Source organism: Hylobates moloch, unplaced genomic scaffold (assembly GCF_009828535.3).
Source record: "Hylobates moloch isolate HMO894 unplaced genomic scaffold, HMol_V3 SCAFFOLD_9, whole genome shotgun sequence".
NCBI lineage: Eukaryota > Metazoa > Chordata > Mammalia > Primates > Hylobatidae > Hylobates > Hylobates moloch.
The window spans coordinates 31,958,021-31,980,305 of NW_026652284.1; the positions used below are offsets into that span (position 1 = coordinate 31,958,021).

Below are 22,285 nucleotides of genomic sequence, written 5' to 3' on the forward strand. Positions count from 1 at the left end.
CTCCAAGACGCATCATCATCAGATTTTCCAAGGTCAAAATGAAAGAAATAATGTTAAATGCAGCTAGAGAGAAAAGGCAGTTCACATACAAAGGGAACCTCATCAAGCTAACTGGATCTCTCAGCTGAAATCCTACAAGCCAGAAAAAATTGGAGGCCTATATTCAACATTCTTAAAGAAAAAATTATTCAACCAAGAATTCTATATCCAGCCAAACTAAGGTTTTTAAGTGAAGGAAAAATAAGATTCTTTTCAGGTAAGCAAAAGTTGTGGTAATTCATTCCCACCAGACCTGCCTTACAAGAGACTTTGAAAGGAGCACTTAATATAGAAAGGAAAGACTGCTACCAGCTAATATAAAAACACACTTAAACACACAGACCAGTGTCACTGTAAAGCAACCACACAAACAAGCCAACATAATAACCAGCTAACAGAAAAATGACAGAATCAAATGCACACATATCAATACTAACCTTGAATGTAAATGGACTATATGTCCCACTTAAAAGGCATAGAGTGGCAAACTGGATAAAAAAGCAAGACCCAATGGTATACTGTCTTCAAGAGACCCATTTCACATGTAATGACACTCATAGGCTCAAAATAAAGGGATGGAGGAAAATCTACCAAGCAAATGGAAAACAGAATAAAAGCAGAAGTTACAATTTCAGACAAAACAGATTTCAGACAAAACTAATTTCAGACAAAACAGATTTCAAACCAACGAAGATCAAAAAAGACAAAGAAGGGCATTACATAATTGTAAAGGGTTCAGTTCAACAAGAAAAACTAACCATCCTAAATATATATGCACACAACACAGGAGTACTTAGATTCGTAAAGCAAGTTCTTAGAGACCTACAAGGAGACACAGGCTCCCACACAATAATAGTGGGAGACTTCAACACTCCACTAACAGTATTAGACAGATCATGAAGGTAGAATATTAACAAAGATATTTAGAACCTCAATTCAATATTGGACCAAATGGATCTGATAGACATTGGTAGAAGTTTTCACCCCAAAACAACAGAATATACATTTTTCTCATCACCACACGGCACATACTCTAAAATCAGCTACATAATTGGACATAAAACAATCCTCAAAAAATGCAAAATAACCAAAATCATACCAAACACACTCTATGACCACAGCACGATTTAAAAAAAGCAAGACTATGAAAATCACTGAAAATCATGCAGTTACATGGATAAGTAATGAAATTAAGGCAGTAATCAAGAAGTTCTTTGAAAATAATGAGGACAAACATACAACATACCAGAATCTCTGGGACACAGCTAAGGCAGTGTTAAGAGTGAAATTCATAGCACTAAATACCCACATCAAAAAATTGGAAAGATCTGAAATTAACAACGTAACTTCATAACTAAAAGAATTAGAGGCCGGGCGCGGTGGCTCACACTTGTAATCCCAGCACTTTGGGAGGCCGAGGCGGGCGGATCACGAGGTCAGGAGATTGAGACCACGGTGAAACCCCGTCTCTACTAAAAATACAAAAAAATTAGCCAGGCATGGTGGCAAGCGCCTGTAGTCCCAGCTACTCGGAGAGGCTGAGGCAGGAGAATGGCGTGAACCCGGGAGGCGGAGCTTGCAGTGAGCCGAGATTGCGCCACTGCACTCCAGCCTGGGCGACGGGGCGAGACTCCGTCTCAAAAAAAAAAAAAAAAAAAAAAAAAAAGAATTAGAGAAGCAAGAACAAGTCAACCCCAAAGCTAGGAGAAGATGAGAAATAACAAAACTCAGGGCTGAACTGAAGGAAAATGAGTCACAAAAAAACCTTTCAACAGATCAACCAAACCAGGAGTTGATTTTCTTGAAAAAAATTAATAAAATAGATAGGCCACTAGCTAGACTAATGAAGAAGAAAAGAGAGAAGATCCAAACAAACATAATAAGAAATGATGAAGGGAATGTTACTACTGACCCCACAGAAATAAAAACAACCATCAGAAACTATTATACATAAACTCGAAAACCTAAAAGAGATAGATAAACTTCTGGGCACATACATCCTCACAAGACTGAGCAAGGAAGAAATCGATTCCCTGAACAGACCAATAACAAACTCCCAAATTGAATCCATAATAAACAGCCTACCAACTAAAAAAAGCCTGGACCCTGATAGAAACACAACCAAATTCTACCAGATATACAAAGAAAAGCTGGTGCCATTCCTTTGCCATTTCCCAAAAATTGAGGAGGAGAGACTCCTCCCCAACCTATTATATGAGGTTAGCATTATCTTGATACTAAAACCTGGCAGAGACACAATAAAAAAAGAAAAACTTCAAGCCAATATCCTTGATGAACATCAATGCAAAAATTCTCAACAAAATACCTGCAAATTGAATCCAGCAGCGCATCAAAATCTAATCCACCATAATCAAGTAGGCTTCATCCCTAGAATGCAAGGCTGGTTCAACATACGCAAATCATTAAATGTGATTCATCACATAAACAGAACTAAAGACAAAAACCACATGATTATCTCAATAGACACAGAAAAGGCTTTTGATAAAATTCAATACTCCTTCATGTTAAAAACTCCCAGTAAATCAGGTATTGAAGAAACATACCTCAAAATAATAAGAGCCTAAGAGCCATCTATGAAAAATGCACAGCCAACATTATACTGACTGGGCAAAATCTGGAAGCATCTACCTTTAAAACTGTCAAATGACAAGGATGTCCTCTCTCACCACTTCTATTCAACACAGTATTGGAAGCCCTGGCCAGGGCAATCAGGAAAGCGAAAGAAAGAAAATGCATTCAAATAGGAAGAGAGGAAGTCACACTCTCACTCCTTGCAGATGACATGATTCTCTATCTAGAAAATGCCATAATCTCAGCCCCAAAGCTCCTTCAACTGATAAACAACTCCAGCAAAGTTGCAGGATACAAAATCAATGTACTAAAGTCACTAGCATTCCTATATACCAACAACAGCCAAACTGATAATCAAATCAGAAAGGCAAACCCATTCACAATTGCCACAGATAAACAATAAAATACTTAGGAATACAGCTAACCAGGGAGAAGAAAGATCTCTGCAACAAGCATTACAAAACACTGCTCAAAGAAATCAGAGAAGACACAAACAAATGAAAAAAACATCCCATGCTCATGGATAGGAAGAATCAATATAATTAAAATGACTAGACTGCCCAAAGCAATTTATAGATTCAGTGCTATTCCTATCAAACTGCCAACAATGTTCTTCATAGAACTAGAAAAAACTATTTTAAAATTCATATGGAACCATAAACAAGCCTGAATAGTCAAGGCAATCCTAAGCAAAAAGAACAAAACTGGAGACATCACATAACCCAACTTCAAACTATACTGCAAGGGTACAGTAACCAAAACAGCATAGTACTGGTATAAAAACAGGCACATAGATCAGTGGAACAGAATAGAGAGCCCAGAAATAAAGCTACACATCTATGACCATTTTATCTTTGACAAGGCTGACAAAAGCAAGCAATGGGGAAAAAAAACTCCCTATTCAACAAATGGTGCTGGGATAACTGGCTAGCCATATACAGAAGATTGAAGCTGGACTCCTGCCTTACATCATACACAAAAATCAACTCAAGATGGATTAAAGACATAAATGTAAAACCCAAAATTATAAAAATCCTGGAAGACAACATAGGCAATACCATCCTGGACATAGGAATGGGCAAAGATTTCATGACAAAGACACCAAAAGCAATCAGAACAAAAGCAAAACTTGACAAATGAAATCTAATTAAACTTAAGAGCTTCTGCACAGCAAAAGAAAATATCCACAGAGTAAACAGACAACCTACGGAGAGGGGAGAAAATATTTCAAAATTATGCATCTGACAAAGGCCTAATATATCTATAGGATTAGGCATCTATAAGGAATTTGAACGAATTTACAAGAGAAAAATAACCCCATTAAAAAAGTGGGCAAAGGACATGAACAGACACTTCTCAAAAGAAGACATAAATGTGGCCAACAAACATAGGGAAAAAAAGCTCAACATCACTGATCATTAGATAAATGCAAATCAAAACCACAGTGAGATACCCTCTCACACCAGTCAGAATGGCTATTATTAAAACGTCAAAAAACAACAGATGCTGGTGAGGTTGTGGAGAAAAGGGAACACTTATACACTGTTGGGAGTGTAAATTACTTCAACCATTGTGGAAAGCAGTATGGTAATTCTTCAAAGACCTAAGAAGAGAACTACCATTTGACCCAGCAATCCCTGGAGTGGGAATATACACAGAGGAATAGAAATCATTCTACCATGAAGACACATACACAAGAATGTTCATTGCAGCACTCTTCATAATAGCAAAGACATGGAATCAACCGAAATGCCTGTCAATGACTGACTGGATTAAAAAAATGTAGTACATATACACCATGGAATGCTATGCAGCCATAAAAAAAGAATGAGATCATGTCTTTTGCAGTAACATGAACAAAGCTGGAGGCTATTATCCTTAGCAAACTCAAACAGGAACAGAAAACCAAATACCACATGTTCTCATCTATAAGTGGGAGCTAAATAATAAGAACTTATGAACACAAAGAAAGAAACAACAAACACTGGGGTCTACTTGAGGGTGGAGGGTGGGGGGGGGGAGAGGAGCAGAAATGATAACTATTGGGTACTAGGCTTAATATTGGTTGATGAAATAATATTTACAACAGCCCCCCATGAAAGATGTTTACCTATATAATAATCCTTCACAGGTACGCCCAAACCTAAAAGTTAAAAATAAAATTAAATAAATAAAATTAAAAAAAACTTATGTCCATGCAGAAACCTGCATATGGATGTTTATAGCAGCTTTATTTATAATTGCCAAAACTTGGAAGGAACTAAAATCTCCTTCATTCAGTAGGGAAATGGATAAACTATGGTATATCCAAATAATGAAATATTATTCAAAACTAAAAAAGAAATGAGCTATCAAGCCACGAAAAGACATGGAGGAACCTTAACTGCAAGTTACTAAGTGAAAGAGGTCAATTTGAAAAGGCTACATACTGTATGATTCCAACTATGTAACATCTGAGAAAAGGCAAAAATATGAAGATAGTAAAAAGATCAGGGGTTGCCAGGATTTATAGGGGAGGGAGAGACGGATAGGCAAAAACACAGAGGATTTTAGGACAGTGAAAATACTCTATATCACACTATAATGGTGAATATACATCATTATATATTTGTCCAAACCCATGGAATGTACACCAAGAGTGAACCCTACTGTAAACTATAGCCTTTGGGTAATAAGGATATGTCAATATAGGTTCATCAATTGTAACAAACGTTACACTCTGGTGGAGGATGTTGTGATGGGGGAGGTTGGTGCCTGCATGGGGCAGGTGGCATATGAGACACTTCTGTAGCTTCCTCTCAATGTTGCTGTGAACCTAAATCCTCTCTAACAATGTGATCTTTCTAAAAAAAAAAAAAAAAGGTAGGGAGATTATTAAAATATGTTTATTTCAATGCAGAGATTTGGGATTCTCAGAAAGTCTCTAATATGGGAAATTAGTATGTAAAATATATCATATTTCCAATCAGCTAAGAAAGAATACACAATCAGTGGTATTGAGGCAGTTCTACATACATATTGAAATAAATAACATATCCTATTTCATTCAATATAATTTCAAAACAATTGATTTCTTTACTAAAGTAGGACAATGTTAACATAGATGCAGGGGACAGGGTGGAGCAAGATGTGTTATGCAGGAAGGTGTGCTTTGGTTGTTAAATACAATTGGGCATTGTGGTCAGAAAATGTGGCCTGTACAGTTTTATAAGTTAATACATTTGTTAGTATATTCTTTGTGGCTTAAATCATGGTAAATTTTTTTCTAAATGCTATGTGTGTATTTTTTAAATGTATAAATTTACTTGATGAAAATGTTTCTGTATCACACACATATATATTATACACACACATAAAATATATATATATACCCACTTATATGTAGGTACGTATAAATACACACATGTATGTATGTATATATGTATATATATGTATGTATGTATGTATAATCAAGCTTCTAAACTGGTTATTCGATTCCTTTCTGTATTAATTACTTGTTCTACCAATTTGATAGGTGTACTCCTGAAAGGAATATTTTAAATTTTCCTACTATGAATATTGATTCTTCCTTGTATTTTTAAGCTTATATACTTGACTGTCAGGCCTATGAATTGGTTATTCAGTTCCTCCTTATTTTACCAATTTAATGTGTACTCCTAAGGGAAATATTTTAAGTCTGCCTACTATGAATTCTTTCTTGTACTTTTTGGCTTTTCTATATATATTTCAAAGCTTTCCTTTATGGGCATAAAAGTTTTTAAAGTATATCATGGAGTACTTATATATAATAAATATTTTAAAATCTCTGTAACAATGTACCTCACTTTAAATTCTTTTGTTTCAGATACTAGCAATGCAATATCAATTGTCTCATTATTAATTAGTAAATATTTTTCCATTTTTCTTTGTGTTCACCATTCTGTATCATCTTGTTCCTGGTGTGTCTTTTACATAGATTATGCAAGGATTTTTAAGCCAATCTAGGAATCTTTGATTTGATTAAATAATTTAATACATTTATATTTATTAAAATTCCTGCTCTGTCTGGACTTGTTTCCGGTATCTCCTTGTGTTTTCCATTTCTCATGCTCTCCCATGTGATGCCTTTAATGTGCTATTCTTAACTTGGTAATTTAACTAAACATTACTTACTTTTTGGTATTATGTTTCTAATTATTTGGAAGCAACACACTTATATTCTAAAGATTACTTTTAAATTTTCAACACATATGTTAATACTTTTCCATCAATATCACAGATCACTACCCATGTTACTCCCCCCCAATAAAAATTACAAAAAGTTTGCTTAACACATATTTTGCTCTTAGATTTTTCACTTCTTTATCTTTATCCAATCTATCTGTATATTCAAATTACTTTACCTTCCAATTAACTAATTCTCTAATTTGCTCTATTCTTTCTATTATGCAACCCTGTCTACTTTCTTGAAAGTTAAACAACTATATTTTGGGCTGGGAACATTTTCATTAAACTTTACATTTTGAAGTAATTGTAGACTCATACTCAGTTGTTAGAAATAATATAAAGGAATCCCATGTACATTTTATTCATGTTCCCCCATTGGTAATATTTTGCAAAACTATAGAAGAATATCATAATCAGGGTATTCATATTGACAAAATCAGGATATAGAACATTTTGATCACAATAAGAATCCCTGATGTTATATTGTTTCGTTCACTTTCCTCATTTCCTTACTCCATCCCTGACACCCAGAAATCACGAATAAAAATTTCGTCACTATTTTGTAAATGTAATCACACAATCATATAATACATAAACTTTTCATTTGGCTTTTTTCACTCAGCATATTTCTCTGGAAATTCATCTAGATTTTTGCATGGATTAATAGCTTATTTTTTTAACTGCTGAATAGTATTCCCTGTCATGGATGCACCACATTTGTTTAATGATTCAGCCACATCTGGGTTGTTCCTAGTTTTTTACTATTGTAAATAATACTGCTAGAAACATCATGTACAAGTTTTTGTGTTAACATAAATCTTCATTTCTCTGGGATAAGTGTTCAGGAGTGTGAACAGTGATATTCGGTAGTTGCATATCTACTTTAAAATAATGTTGGCTCACACCTGTAATCCCAGCACTTTGGGAGGCTGAGACAGGCAGATTGCTTAAGCCCAGGAGTTCCAGACCAGCCTGGGCAACATGGTGAAACCCTATCTCTACAAAAAATACAAAAATTGGCCTGGCGTGGTGGCTCACGCCTGTAATCTCAGCACTCTGGGAGGCCAAGGCAGGCGGATCATGAGGTCAGGAGTTCAAGACTAGCCTAACCAACATGGTAAAACCCTGTCTCTACCAAAAACACAAAAATTAGCTGGGCATGGTGGTGCGTGCCTGTAATCCCAGCTACTCGGGAGCCTGAGGCAGAAGGATCATTTGAACCCAGGAGACGGAGGTTGCAGTGAGCTGAGACTGTGCCACTGCACTCCAGCCTGGGTGGCAGAGCAAGACTCTGTCTTAAAAAAAATAAAAAATAAAAAAAAATTAGCCAGGCATAGAGCATCACGTGCCTGTAGTCCCAGCTACTTGGGAGTCTTAAGTTGGGAGGATCCCTTGAGTCCAGGGAGGTAGAAGCTGCTGTGAACCAAGATCATGCCACTGCACTCCAACCTGGGCCGCAGAGTAAGACCCTGTCTCATAAATAAATAAATAAATGTAAAAATAAAATAGAATAATTTGTCAAAGCGTTTTCCAGAGTGATTGGACCATTTTATATTCTCACCTGCAATGCATGAGTGATTCAGTCTCTCTTCATCCTCACCATCATTTGGTGGTCTCAGTTTTATTTTAGCCATTCAGGTAGGTGTGTAGTGATTTCTCATTGTGGTTTTAATTTGTATTGCTCTAATGGCAAATGGTTTTGAACATCTTTTCATGTGCTTATTTACCATCAGTATACACTCTTATGTGAAATGTCTCTTCTTGTCTTTTACCTATTTTCTAATTGCGTTTAGGTTATTAGAGGGAGTGTTGGTTAATTTGTTTTGTTTATACAAGTAGTCTCCCCTTATCTTGCAGGTATTCATTCCAAGACCCCCAGTGGATGCCTGAAACTATATACAGTACCAAACCCTACTTATACACAAATTTCTTCTTTTCCTCTTCACAATTTCATGAAGCTTCATTCTTACTGTATATTTTAGCAATCTCAGCCTATGACTTTTTTCTTTCCCTATTAAGGAGAGCACTTTCACCTTTTTACTTAAGCATGCTAAGGCTTCTCTTTGGCATATCTGAATTGCCAGAATCACTACTTTTGCATTTAGGGGCCATTACTAAGTCAAATAAGGGTTACCTGAACTCAAGCACTGAGATACCACAACAGTCAATCTGATAATTGAGACTGCTACTAAGTGACTGACAGGTGGGTGGGTGGAATAGACAGTGTAGGGACGCTGGACAAAGGAATGATTCACACCTCACCCAAATCGAGTGGGACAGGGTCAGACTTAATAATGCTACTCAGAATGATATGCAATTTAAAACTTATGAATTGTTTATTTCTGGAATTTTCTGTTTAGTATTTTTGGGCCATGGTTGACCATGAGTAACTGAAACCACAGATAAGAGGGGGCTACTACACTGCTGAGTTTGAGAGCTCTGTATTCTATAAATAGATCTTATCCATTTGTTAGATGTGTGCTTTGAAAATATTTTCTCCTACCCAGTAACTTGTCTTCTAATCTTTTTAATAGTCTTTCACAGAGCAAAAGTTTTTAATTTTGCTGAGGTCCAATTTATCAATATGTCCTCCTATAGACTGTGCTTATGCTGTCAAGTCTAAGTGTAACTCTAGATCTTTAGGAACTTTCCTTAGAATTTCCTTGTTTTTAAGTTTTGTTTTTTAAAATTTACATCTATAATTTTATTGACAAATATTATATTTATGATGTACAATGTGATATTTTGATATATTATACATTGTGAAATGACTAAATCATGCTGATTAACATATCTGTTACCTCACATACTTATCATTTTTGTTTGTGGTAAAAACATCTAAAATCTACTCTGTTAGGAATTTTCAAGTATACAATACATTATTATTAACTACAGCCACTGTGCTATAAAATAGAGCCCAGAATTTATTCCTTCTGTCTAACTGAAACCTCATGTCGTTTGACCAACATCTCCCAATCTTTCTCCTCACACACTCCACCCTCAACCCCTGATGTGTTAGGCCATTCTTGCATTGCTATAAAGAAATACCTAAAACTGGATAATTTATAAAGAAAAGAGGTTTAATTGGCTTACAGTTCCGCAGGCTATACAAGAAGTGTGGCACTGGCATCTGCTCAGCTTCTGGGATGGCCTCAGGGAGCTTTTACTCATGACAGAAGGTGACGTGGGAGCAGGCATGTTTCATGGCAAAAGCAGGATGGGCAGAGGGGCACAGGAGTGGGTGCCACACCACTTAAACAGATCTCATGAGAACTCACTCCTATCGTGAGGCCAGCACCAAGCCATGAGGGATCTGCCACCAGGACTCAAACCCTTCCCACCAGGCCCCACCTTCAACACTAGGGATGACACCTCAACATGAGATAGGGAGGGGACATCCACACTATATTTTCTGGTACCCAGTTCAATTTTTTTAGATTTCCCATATATGTGACATCATTAAATCTGTGATATACTTTAATTTTTGTACAAGGTGTGAGTGAGGTCGAGCTTTGGTTTTCTGCCAGTGGATATCCAAATGCTCCAGCAGCATTGATAGTTGAAAAAGCTATCCTCCCTCCATTGAACTACTTCCATACTTTGACAACCCTCATGAATGGGATTGGCACCCTTAGAAGAGGCCCAAGAGAGCTCCTTTGCCCTTTCTGTGTGAAGACACATAGAGAAGCCACCATCTACGAATCAGAAAGTGGGCCCTCACCAGACACCAATGCCAGGCACCTTGATCTTGGACTTCCAGCCTCCAGAACTATGAGAAATAAATTTCTATGGTTTATAAGTCACCTAATTTATAGTATTTTCATTATAGCAGCCAGAAGGTACAAAGATAGCAGATTACATTGATTTTCTAACTGGATCATCCTTGTATCTCTGTAAGAAACTTGACTTGGTCGTAGTGCATAAGTTTTTTTTTTTTTTTTATTTCTGAATTCTGTTAATTTTGTTAGGTTTTTTGGTGTCTATATTCACAATGTAATGAATTTTATCTGTAGTTTTCCTTTTTTGTACAGTTTTTGTCTGGTTTTCGCAAAAGGGTAAAACTAGCTTCATAAAATAAACTGGGAAGTATTTCCTCCTCTTCTGGAAGAGAGTGTATAGAATTAGTATTGATTATTTTTAAAATATTTGATGATAATCTTCACTGAATTGGTTTGGGCCAGAAGATCTTTTCTTGGGAAGTTTTCAAAATGCAAATTCAATTCAATTATATACTTCACGTTCCATGAATTGTCCAATTTGTATTTTCAAAGACTTTGTCTATTTCAATTAAGTTGTCAATTATGTGTATAGAGTCATCCCTAGTATTCCCTTATTATTCTTTTGATGTCTGCAGTCTATAGTGATGTCCCATTTCATTCCTGTTTTTGAATTGAGATTATGTATGTATGCAATTTTTTTATCCAATAACATATCAATCCACCTGTTTTCAATTTGGGGCTACTAGAAATAAACCTCACTTGCCAAACTTTTTTCCAAAATGGTTGGACCATTTTACATTCCCACTATTAGTATATAAAAGTTCTAATTGCTCCAAATCTTCACCAACACTTGTTAAAGTCAGTCTTTTTAACTTTAGACATTCTAATGAATGGGTAGTGGGTTTAGCTGTATTTCCCTAATGATACTGAGCAGCTATTCATTCACTTACTTTGCCACCTATACATCTTCTTATGAAAAGTGTCTATTCAATTATGTTGTTTATTTATTGAATTGTGTTTTTCTCTTCTTATCATAGTGTTTTAACAAAAGTATTCTTTATATATAATAGACAGGAGACCTTTTTCAGATGTATAGTCTATCTTTGGTTTGCCTTTTCATTTTCTTAACAATGTCTTTTGAAGAACAAATGTTTAATTTTAAATAAGTCTATTTTATTGATTTTTTACAGTTTATATATTTCTGTCATATTTAAGAAATACTTTCCGGCCGGGCGCGGTGGCTCACGCCTGTAATCCCAGCACTTTGGGAGGCCGAGGCTGGTGGATCACGAGGTCAGGAGTTCGAGACCATCCTGGCCAAGATAGTGAAACCCCGTCCCTACTAAAAATAAAACAAAAAAAAAAAAAAAAAAGAAATACTTTCCAAACCCAAGCTCACAAAAACTATCTCCTACACTCTTTGAGAAGAAAAAAAGTTTTACATTTAGGTAATAATTCATTTCAATTTACACCAATACTGCACTGCCTTTTCTTTTACTTATAACTGATTTAATGACTGTTGAAGTCAGGTAGCATATATAATTGAACATATTAATAGTATTGAGTTTTCCTATGCATAAATAAGAATACATCTCTTCATTTATTTAGATATTCTTTAATTTTTTTCAAGAGCTTTTATACTTTTTAGTATAGGGGTCTTATATATCTTTTCAAAATTTAATTCCTAAGTATTTCATATTTTAATACCATTATAAATGGTACTTTTACTACTTTAATTTCTGATGGTTGTTGCTTGAACATAAATATGTAATTGATTACCTGCTACATAAATAGGTAATTGTAAAAGATACCTTGCATCTAAAACCTTAATTAACTTATTATTTCTTGTATCTTTTTTGTAGATCCCCTCTAATTTTTTACGTAGACTAAAAATTGTTAAGATGTCAATTCTGCCTAACAGTACCTATAAATTCAACACAATACCAATCAAAATTCCAGCAGGTATTTTTATATGAAAATTAACAAAATGATCCTAAAATTTATATGGAAATGAAAAGGATCTAGTACATATAATTCTTAAAACCCCCAAACAACCCAAATAAAAATGGGCAACATATTTGGACAGACACATTACCAAAGATACATGGAAGGCAAATAATCACAAGAAAAGAAAATTCGTCGCATTAGAGATCAGGGAAGTATAAATTAAAATAACAATGAGATATCATTACAAACCTATTAGAACGGCTAATGGGTTTCTGGCTAAAAAGACTGTCAATACCAAGTTTGGGTGAGGATATGGAACAACTGGAACTCCTATACACTGTTCACAGAAATGTAGAATTACACATCCACTTTAATAGCTAGTTTATTTAAAATTTTAACATATACCTACCATATAGTTCAGTCAATCCACTCCAGGTATTTACATAAGAAAAATGAAAGCACATAGCCATATGGAATATAACTCAGCAATAAAAAGAAATAAAAAATTGGTAACATGCTGCAACATGGATGAATATTAAAATAATTAGGTTAATAATTATTAACTTAAAGATGTTAAAGAGGATATACCAAAAAGAAGTTGCATAGTGTGTGATTCCATATACATGAAACTCTAAAAAATGAAACCTAATCCATAGTGACAAAAAGGAGATCAGTCATTGCCTGAAGATGCAGACGCAGTAAGGAGAAGAGGAATTACAAACAGGCTTCTAGATAGTAGGAAGGTCATATGAGGAGCCTGTTCCAACTGAGACAATGCATTTTAAGGTACTTTCCAGGAAATTCCAAACAGTATTTTCACTACATATGCTGTGGTTTGAATGTGGCCCCTTCAGAATTCATATGTTGCCAATCTGAGGGGGTTTATAAGTGAGGTCTTTAAGTGATGATTAGACCAAGAAAGCTGCTCCCTCATTAATGGGATTAGAGCCCTTTTAAAAGAGGTTTCATAGAGTGTTGGGCTAGCTTGCCTTCTGCCATACAAGGACAAAGTAAGAGGGCCCTCATCAGACCAAATGCCAGCACCACGATCTTGGACTTCCTAGCCTTCAGAACTGTGAGAAATAAAGGCATTGTGTAATAGCAGCAGAAAAACTAAGAAAACACATCATTGACTCTGTGTCACTGACTACATATAGGTGCAAAGAAGATGCCACCATTCGTAATAAAGAAATTCTGTACACAAAGGAGAAAGTGTCTCCCTCAGCACTGTTTCTTATTTTCCAGCACTCTTATGCATTTATTGTTTAAATACTTTTTCAGCTATTTCAAAATGATTTTGAGAGGGAGAAGAGGAAAATGCGTATGCTTAGTTAACCAGAATTGCAAATTTTCTTTACTCAGATTTTTAGCTATTTATTGTATAAGCCATTTCCTTGTATAAACATTGACAAAATTCTTAACTACATTCACATAATTTACTATTTAAAGAAACCCAGTGGATGAACTATTTTGCAAATACTGATTTCCTAGGTGCTCTTTAAAATTATTTTTAGTAATTTTTCTTTTGAGGTAATTTTAAATTATAGAAAAAGTATAGGAACAATACAAATAATTCCTTATTCCATTCACATAGAGACCACATTCAAATTTTGTCAACTTCCCCAATAATCTCTTTCATAACAGAAGTATTATATCTAGAACCATATTTTGCACTTAGTTGCCATATCCCTTCAGTCTGAGGCCTCTCTTGACCCTCATGACTTTAACATTTTTGAAAACTCTAGAAAAGTTACTTTGTAGATTTTCTCTATTAGCTTTATGAGATATTTTCTCATTATTCAGTTCAGGTTATACATGATTGTCAGGAAAATCACAAAACAATGCTGTGTTGTTTTAAATGCATCCTATCATGGGCATACAATATTGCTTTATCCCATCACTTGAACGAAGTAGTGTCTGCCCGGTTTCTTTATTGTAAATTTACTTTTTCCCTTTGTAATTTACAAGTATTTTGTAGGAAGATACTTAGAGATTATGTAACATCTTATTGTTTATCCAACTTTTACCCGTTAATTTTAGTACTGATTAATGTTTCTTGCCTGAATTATCTTTCAGGTGGTTGCCAAGTAGTGATTTTCTAATTCCATCATCCTTCTACTTTTATTAGTTGGCATTCTACTATAAGGTAAAGCTTCTCTTCTCCCCATGAATTGAGCACATTCCACATTCCATTAGATCCCAGTGAAGTAAAATATTCCTGTTTTATTCAGTAAAATAATCTGTTACTTTCATTCTTTATTTTGACCCTCAAGTCGTCTTAGGGGTACGCACCTCCTTTGTGTCCTTTGATACATACCTACTATTCTTTGAGCGCTTCCTTACTTTTTGACATATGATACTCCAAACCTTGCTTAGCCCCAAACCTGGAATCAACCATTTCTTCAAGGACACCTGGTTCTACTTAATGGAGAATGGTATTTAGAAACCAAAATGTGGATGCTAGGTGTGCTCATTGCTACCAGGATGTTGCTATTCCCAGGCCCTTCCAGTAGACAGAGCTGAGAAGAAAATGTAGGCATATGCACTTAAGTATATGTAAATACATACAAATCTATATTTGTTTCTATTACATCTATACCTATTTCTATTATTGAAAGCCATGAGATCACACCAACACCTCCTATTTCAATCCAACACAACAAGGTTCATTCTAGCATTCCCTATACTATCTCTGTGACTCCTATGTCCATCAGTAAGAAGGCTGACTTGAATATATATATTTTTCAATATATTTAATTATTTTCTGAATACTCTGCCCCCACCTTGTATGTAACAAATCTTCTGACCCTGCCAGGCCACTGCCCACTCAGCCCCTTTCTTTAATCGTGCTCCAATAATTTCCAGGTGAACTCCCAACTTAGCTGTCCTTGTCATATGGGTCTTAGCTGTTCTCTTTGTATGGTTCATGGCTTCTTAATTGAATTATGAAAAGAAGGGAGGAAAGCCTATGTTATTTTTGTAGTCTCATATTTCCATTGATCACATTCTCTTAAGAGAGACCCACAAACATTAAAATACTATTTTTTTTCTTTTTTTGTGATGGGGTCTCACTCTGTTGCCCAGGCTGGAGTGCAATGGCATAATCTTGGCTCACTGCAACCTCCACTTCCTGGGTTCAAGCGATTCTCCTGCCTCAGCCTCCTGAGGAGCTGGGATTACAGGTGTGCACCGCCATGCCTGGCTTAATTTTTGCATTTTTAGTAGAGATGTGGTTTCACAGCGTTGGCCAGGCTGGTCTTAGGTCTCGAACTCCTGACCTCAAGTGATCCAGCTGCCTCAGCCTCCCGAAGTGCTAGGACTACAGGCATGAGCCATCATGCCCGCCCAAAATATTATTTCTTTTTTCAAATTTATTGATGCCATATTGGTATACATATATATTATTATTTCTAAGGTTATCTAGTGATTCACTGAATTGATTTTGAGTCACTTTATTAAGCTATTTAAAAGCTGCATGAAAATAAAATACATTAAGGCAGAAATGAAAAGTAAATGGGCTGGTAATAGAAACATGTTATTTAAAGTAACATTTTAAAAAACCGTTTTGAAGTAAATCAATGACAACACTTAACTTGGACTCTAGGCAAAATTTTATAAAATGGAACTGCTTTCTTTGTCTTCTGCCTCCTCTAAATGCTCTGAGATCATAAAGATTAATTCAAATTTTGATATAGGAAAAGTCTTCATAACTTTGAGCACTGGGGAAGATCACCTGACAATCATTACTCCAAAAAATATATTTACAATATTTAAGTTGAACATATTATAAGTACCAAGATTATATTTTGTTACTTCTCTAATAAAAGCATTTTCCTAATCATTTTTATTAAAATGACATTTTTATCTTTATTAATGACAAATTATTTTTAAACATTAAAATATCTTTCTGGAGGGGAATTTTACCTCTGGCCATAAATGAGTAACTAGTATCCTTCTTATCCCCAAAAGACTGCCCTGAACAATCATAAGCCTGCCTAAATTAGACAAAATATTCCTTTTCATGTATTAAGCAACAGGTAGCCCAAGGCTGTGATCCTTATGAGAGGGGGAACAACCAAAGGAGATCTCCACAGACACTACAGCTCTCTGATAAAAGCAAGGGGCATTTTTTAGGTATGATCAGGGAGGTCAATAAAGTGAAATAATGGGCTTGCTGAGGGTTGGCAGCAAATTGGAGTTCAGGGTTGCACACATGGCTGGAAGATGTGCAGTGGGGTACCAGAGAAGAGCAAGCTGGGCAACAGCAAAATATATAAGTGATGCAGGCCTTGACCGTAAGTTTGATAAGTCCATTTCATAACATATATGCCAAATCAGTTAATGCAAATTTACACCATGTGAGTAGAAGCACTTTGAGCAGAACAGAGAAGGTGATAGAGTGATTCCATTCTATTTGGAGTGGGTCATACCACACTTAGAGAAATGTAGTGACTTCGGTCTGCCACATCTTCAGTACACAGATTTTAAAATTCTATGGTGATTTTATGAAGATCTCTGCTATTCGACTTCTTAATAACTTAAGATTTCACACTCTTGTGAGTGTGATCAGGCCTGAACTAAGATATATAACTGCCCTGAGCACCCCTCCAATCAATAAAAACGGGAGAAACTAAAAGTTTCTATTTCTTTATATAAAATGTGTGTGTGTATACAAACACACATGGAATATATATATTCCACTATATATAATATCTAAATATATAACAAATATATATCTTGTAAGATGTAAACCATTACATCTTACAAAAATTAGAAAGTTTGTGAAATGTATTTTTCATCTTACACCTTCATATTATTTAATCAGAATATCATTGCCCAGAATTCTAATGCAGTGATTTTTAGGCATAGTTTTGTAATGCTTCAAAACATCTTCAATGAAATTTAAAAGTAGTACAAATTTATTCACCTGAGTCAGCTGGAAACAAAATTAATTTCAATTTAAAATTAATTTCGAAACACCATACTGCATGTAACACTTTCATAAGCATCTCAAATCATAAAATATTAGCAATTAACTAAGTGAGAAATAAACTAAGTGAACAAAGTAGGTAAATAAGCCCTACAGGTAAAAAAGAGGATACAAGTATTCTCAATATCAGTGAATAGGTTACTTTTTGCTATTGTTTTAAATAACATTCATGGATTATCTTTAAAGTATCTCATACCAATTAAGTTTTCTTAAAACATTCCTAACTTAAACTATCCACAAGGGGGACATATTGTCAGATACTGCATATTTTCCAAACTGAAAGAAGCCTGTGTCAGCTACACTGACTCAACACAACAAAGCATAGATGACAAGACATGGAGCTGCCAATTTCAATTTGTGAGTGGTGAAAGGAGACTTTAGCTCAGTTTCTCAAAATGTGGTCCAGAAATTAAAATTGTAGCAAACATTTGTGCTGCTTCTTAATACGTTCAGATTGCTGGGCACCTCCTCTGACCCAAATCAATTCCTGTGAAAACTATTGAGTAAGGGCCTAGAAGAGAATGGACGGTCTCTAGGTCAACAATGTCCATTTCACAGGTGGCACTGGTTTTCTAACATGAAACAAGATAGGCTACACGCTAGTAAAATCTTCCAATTTTGTGAAATACGTATAATTGTACTCTCAAAATCAAGCTCTATCATGATCAAAATTGTTGCATAAGGAACTGTGTTACATCCAGCTTTTAGTAAAAGAGAATTTATTATCCATTTTTCTCCCTTCAATTATTTAAAGTGAACATCAAACCTTAAAAATGCACTACTCATCACTGCAATCTAAGCTAATGCCAGTGTATGTCATATGTATTCAATAAAATACGAAGCATGGTAGTGCTTGTTTTTTGGTGAGGGGACCTAAAGCTTTTATGAGACATGTTGCTATCACTTAAAATTCTTCAGCGCAGAACTTGCTGGTGAGCATTAAAAGGTGGGGATTAGAGGGCACTTGATAAATATCCATTTTAGTTTACTTTCTAATTCTGTAGAAAGTTCACATATATTCCTAATTTTATTATTATTACTTGGAAAGAGTCTTCGGGATTTTAAAATAACAAATTAAAACAGTATTTATTAAAAACAATTCATTTATTCTCCCAGGCTAATTGTACTTTATACTCCAGGAGAGTAGAGAGAAAACACACACTCTAAATGTATTTACTTTATGATTCTTTCGATGCAGTTAATACACTGCGTTGCAGAAGGTTTTACGCTTCTGCCTTTAAAAAAATTATATAGGATTATGTATAACCAATAATCATTAAACTAAAGGCAAAGAAAAGAAATCTAGTAGCTCCATCAATTTTATTTCGCTCTTGCATGATTGCCTTTGTTGACATTTTTGGCAGAAAAAAGCATCAATGCAATTGTAGGACTCTGTACCCCACAATGCGAGCTTCGATTGAAACAACGGTCATATCGTACAAGACGGACCATCGTTAAAGTTGGGCAGAAAAACTTGGGAGATCTTGCAAATCTTGTTATGTGAAACCCGTCCTCCCAAAAGACCTATTGGACCACACCTTTGTCCTCTGCGCCCTTTTTTTTGCAGGGTCATTAACTCGCATTATTTTTTTGTTCTCCGCAGTTCTCACTTGCTTCTCTTCGGTCTTTGCTAGGTTTTCCGCGATCTCCAGTGCAGCCCCTTCCACTTGCCGCGATTCTGCCTCTCCCAGACACTGACACGTAACCTCCTCCCCATACCAAGCCTTCACCCCAGACCAAGCTGTTAAGAACAGCTGCACCTGCTTCTGGGAGACGTGGGGGGCGGGGGCGAGGCGGGAGCACCTCGACCCTCCCGCGAACTCTCGCCGCCGGTCAGTGCCCCCTGAACTGGATGGGACCAAGGGAGTCCCTCCGCAAGGGCCTCCACTTCTGACTACGGCCCGCACGCCCCACCCCTGCCCAGCACCCTGGCAACCCGCGGGACGCTTTGCTGGTGCCAGCCTTCAATCTCTAGTTCTCATTTTCTCGAGTTCTCGCGCCCTTCCTTCTACTGTATTTTGGTCTTCAATTTTTAATGGCGAGAGAGGGGGAAAATAAAACAGCTCAGAGCTATAGTCTTCTTCCATAAATACGTGTGTGCTTTTCAGAACCTTTCTCCGTGCCTTTCTCCTGCTAACACATGTGGGGTCTGCAGTGCAAAGGACTCTCCTTTCGTCCAGTGACCAAATGGCAGTCTCTCAGTTTGCCAGTTTCATTCATCACGCCCGCACCGACTGAAGCCTACTCCCCACCAGTTCAGCTTTCTTCCAGTTAATCGTATTAACTGCTAAGCACCTCCTCCACCTTTTCGGGTTCTATTACCGCCCTCATTAAAAAAAAAAAAAAAAAAAGAAAGAAAAGAAAAAAGAAAATCCAACACGAACAAGCAAGATAGCGTGAATTCAAAAAAGAAAGTGTGCGTGTGCAACACAGTCTGAGTGTGTGCATCCGTATGCGTCGCCTGCCTCAGCCTGCTCGGGTCCTGAACATGTAGCTGAGAGGTGCAGGACAGTCAGAGGGCTAAAACTTCCCCTGCCAGGCTGAGGCTGGGCCCTCCCGAGCTCACCTGTCCGCGTTCAGGTAACTGGCTAAGTGCCCGCCCGGCCGCGTTCCAGGACACCTGGCCGGGACAGAGCGAAAGCCAGTGAATCCCAGGGCGCCCTCTCCCGCGCGTTCGTTCTCTCGCCCTCCTTCCCTGGGAGGGGTGGGATTGAGAGTGTTCTGTTTTCATTACTGCACCCCGTCCCCTAAAGACAGCGGGACTGCCCTCCTCCACAGCGCCTTACCTCAAACAGGGGACCAATCTTGTTCTTCTCCAGGTAAGCCTGGATCCGGGTTTGCGGATGAGACGCCATGGGGAACAGACCGGACCGCGGAGAGAGTGCCGGGAGAACGCGCGGCTGTGTGCGCCTCCGCTGGGGACAACCCTCGTTTTACCCGGACTGGGGCCGGGACAGGAGCTCCGGAGCCTCCGCTGCCCTGCGTGGCTGGCTCGGCCCCGGCCGCGGACGTGGGTGGCAGCCCGGGGAGCTACGCGCGCGTGCGGCGCTGAGAGCCGGAAGCCTGGGCGCAGCGCCGCCAACTCAGACAACTCTGAGGCGAAGGGAGAACTCATTCATCGCGTTCTCCGCCTCGCGCCCACCCTCGCCGCTCTCCGTAGCGCCCGGCGCGGTGGGGAAATTCGAGGCAGAGGTTCCTTTCTCCTCTGGGCGGCAGCAGCAGGAATCAGGGGGCGGGAGGCGAGCTGTGTCGAGGGGCGCACGCGGGCGGACAGGGGCCGCGGGGCTCGAACTCGCCACCGGCGTGTATGCGTGCGTGTGTGTGTGTGTCCGTGCGCGCGCGACTGTGTGTGCCTCCTTTCCCAGGTGACGGGAACAAACAGCCCGGGCTGCTCCCCGAGGCTGCTCGCTCTACCAGCCGCTCCCTAGCTACAGCGCCGCTTAAAAAGCCAATGGTGAAGGTGCTTCTTTCAAAGTGCACATAAATCTGGTGCTTGTTGGCTACTCCTTGGCAGCTACAAATGCAGTTCGAAAGGGGATCGTCCCCACCGCCCCTTCTGAGCCTCTCCTCAGCACCTTCTGCCCTGCCTGCTCTAACGCAGGGGTTGAGAAGGGCAGAGTTGTGAGCAGGTGCGTGGGTTTAAGGGTTTGCCGCGGAAAAGAAGTTGCCTTCCTTTTCAAAATCTGGTTTGGCCTGGAGCAAGTCGACGGGCGAACGCAGCCTGAGAACCCAGCTGAAAACTCTCAAAGTGCAGGAGCTCAAAGGCTGGAAGCAGCCTTTCAGCATTTGACAGGGAGAAGAGAAATGAGTGAGCCAGCCCCCCCCCCCCCGCAAAATTGGCCTTCCTAATCCACGCCTTGAGTCATGTCTGTATACCTATAACTGCATCTCAGACACCACACTATCCCACTTAACAATGTTTCCTCTAGATACTGCCTGAGCTGCTCAAATTTAGCCAATACCTTTCTTATTATGCAGGGATTTCCGAGTCGAAGATTTGCAGATAGCCCAGGCTTCCTCACAGAGCTCTCTTTCTTGTGAAATAACAATACTAAGGTCCCAACGACAATTTCCCTGGCTCCTAACCATGATGTGCTGCCAAAATTAGATTTATTTCTAATAAATGTAAATTTTTAGAATGATGGAAACAGTTTTCCTGAAAGCTGACTGCAGCAGTATATATTTTTTTCTTTCTTTCTTCACTGTGTTCTGGATTTCTGTTACTCATAGTTTCTTCATTGGTGTTCATGTTTTCCTTCTGCATTTTAAATATGTGGAAACATGTAATAGTTAGATAAGTGTGGAATATCCCAGGAACTATTATTAATTTCATGCATTAAGACATAAGAAATCTGCTAGAATAGCTAGGAGCTTAACCATCCCTGATAACCTGAAATGGACGTGATCCAGGAGGGAAAGATGTCCACATTAATACTTTTACAATCGGACTCATGTGCTGCATAGGGAGAGTTAAATTAAATAGCAGTGAGCTGTCCAGGGTTGCCTCGTGCTTTCCATTGTGGTTCGAAGGTATATTTACTTACGTATTTTTTCATGTATCCAGGAGAGATTAAATACACAGAGTGAATACCAACATTTCTATTTGCTGAAAAGGTATAGTGTAGAGCCATAAGGAAGGCCATCTATGACCCAGCTAAAAAGCCTACTGTTTTTGATACCACATAAGGTACCAAGATGGTACCCTTCCTGAAATCAAGAGTCTTTCTCTTTTAAGAGGCATCAGAAGGATGCTTCTTTAAATGAAATAAAGACACTTATTAAGTCTTCACCA

General features: G+C 37.7%; 1 protein-coding gene across 1 annotated transcript in view; it reads right to left on the minus strand.

The window, feature by feature from the left end:
• CUNH8orf34 (chromosome unknown C8orf34 homolog) overlaps positions 1-20,608 on the minus strand; it is a 486,993-nt gene extending 466,385 nt beyond the window's left edge. Inside the window, 2 exon segments of the mRNA XM_032759605.2 lie at positions 20,280-20,396; positions 20,399-20,608. Of these exon segments, the coding sequence (XP_032615496.2) occupies positions 20,280-20,396; positions 20,399-20,608 (327 nt within the window).
• Between the last annotated feature and the right edge of the window lie 1,677 nt (positions 20,609-22,285).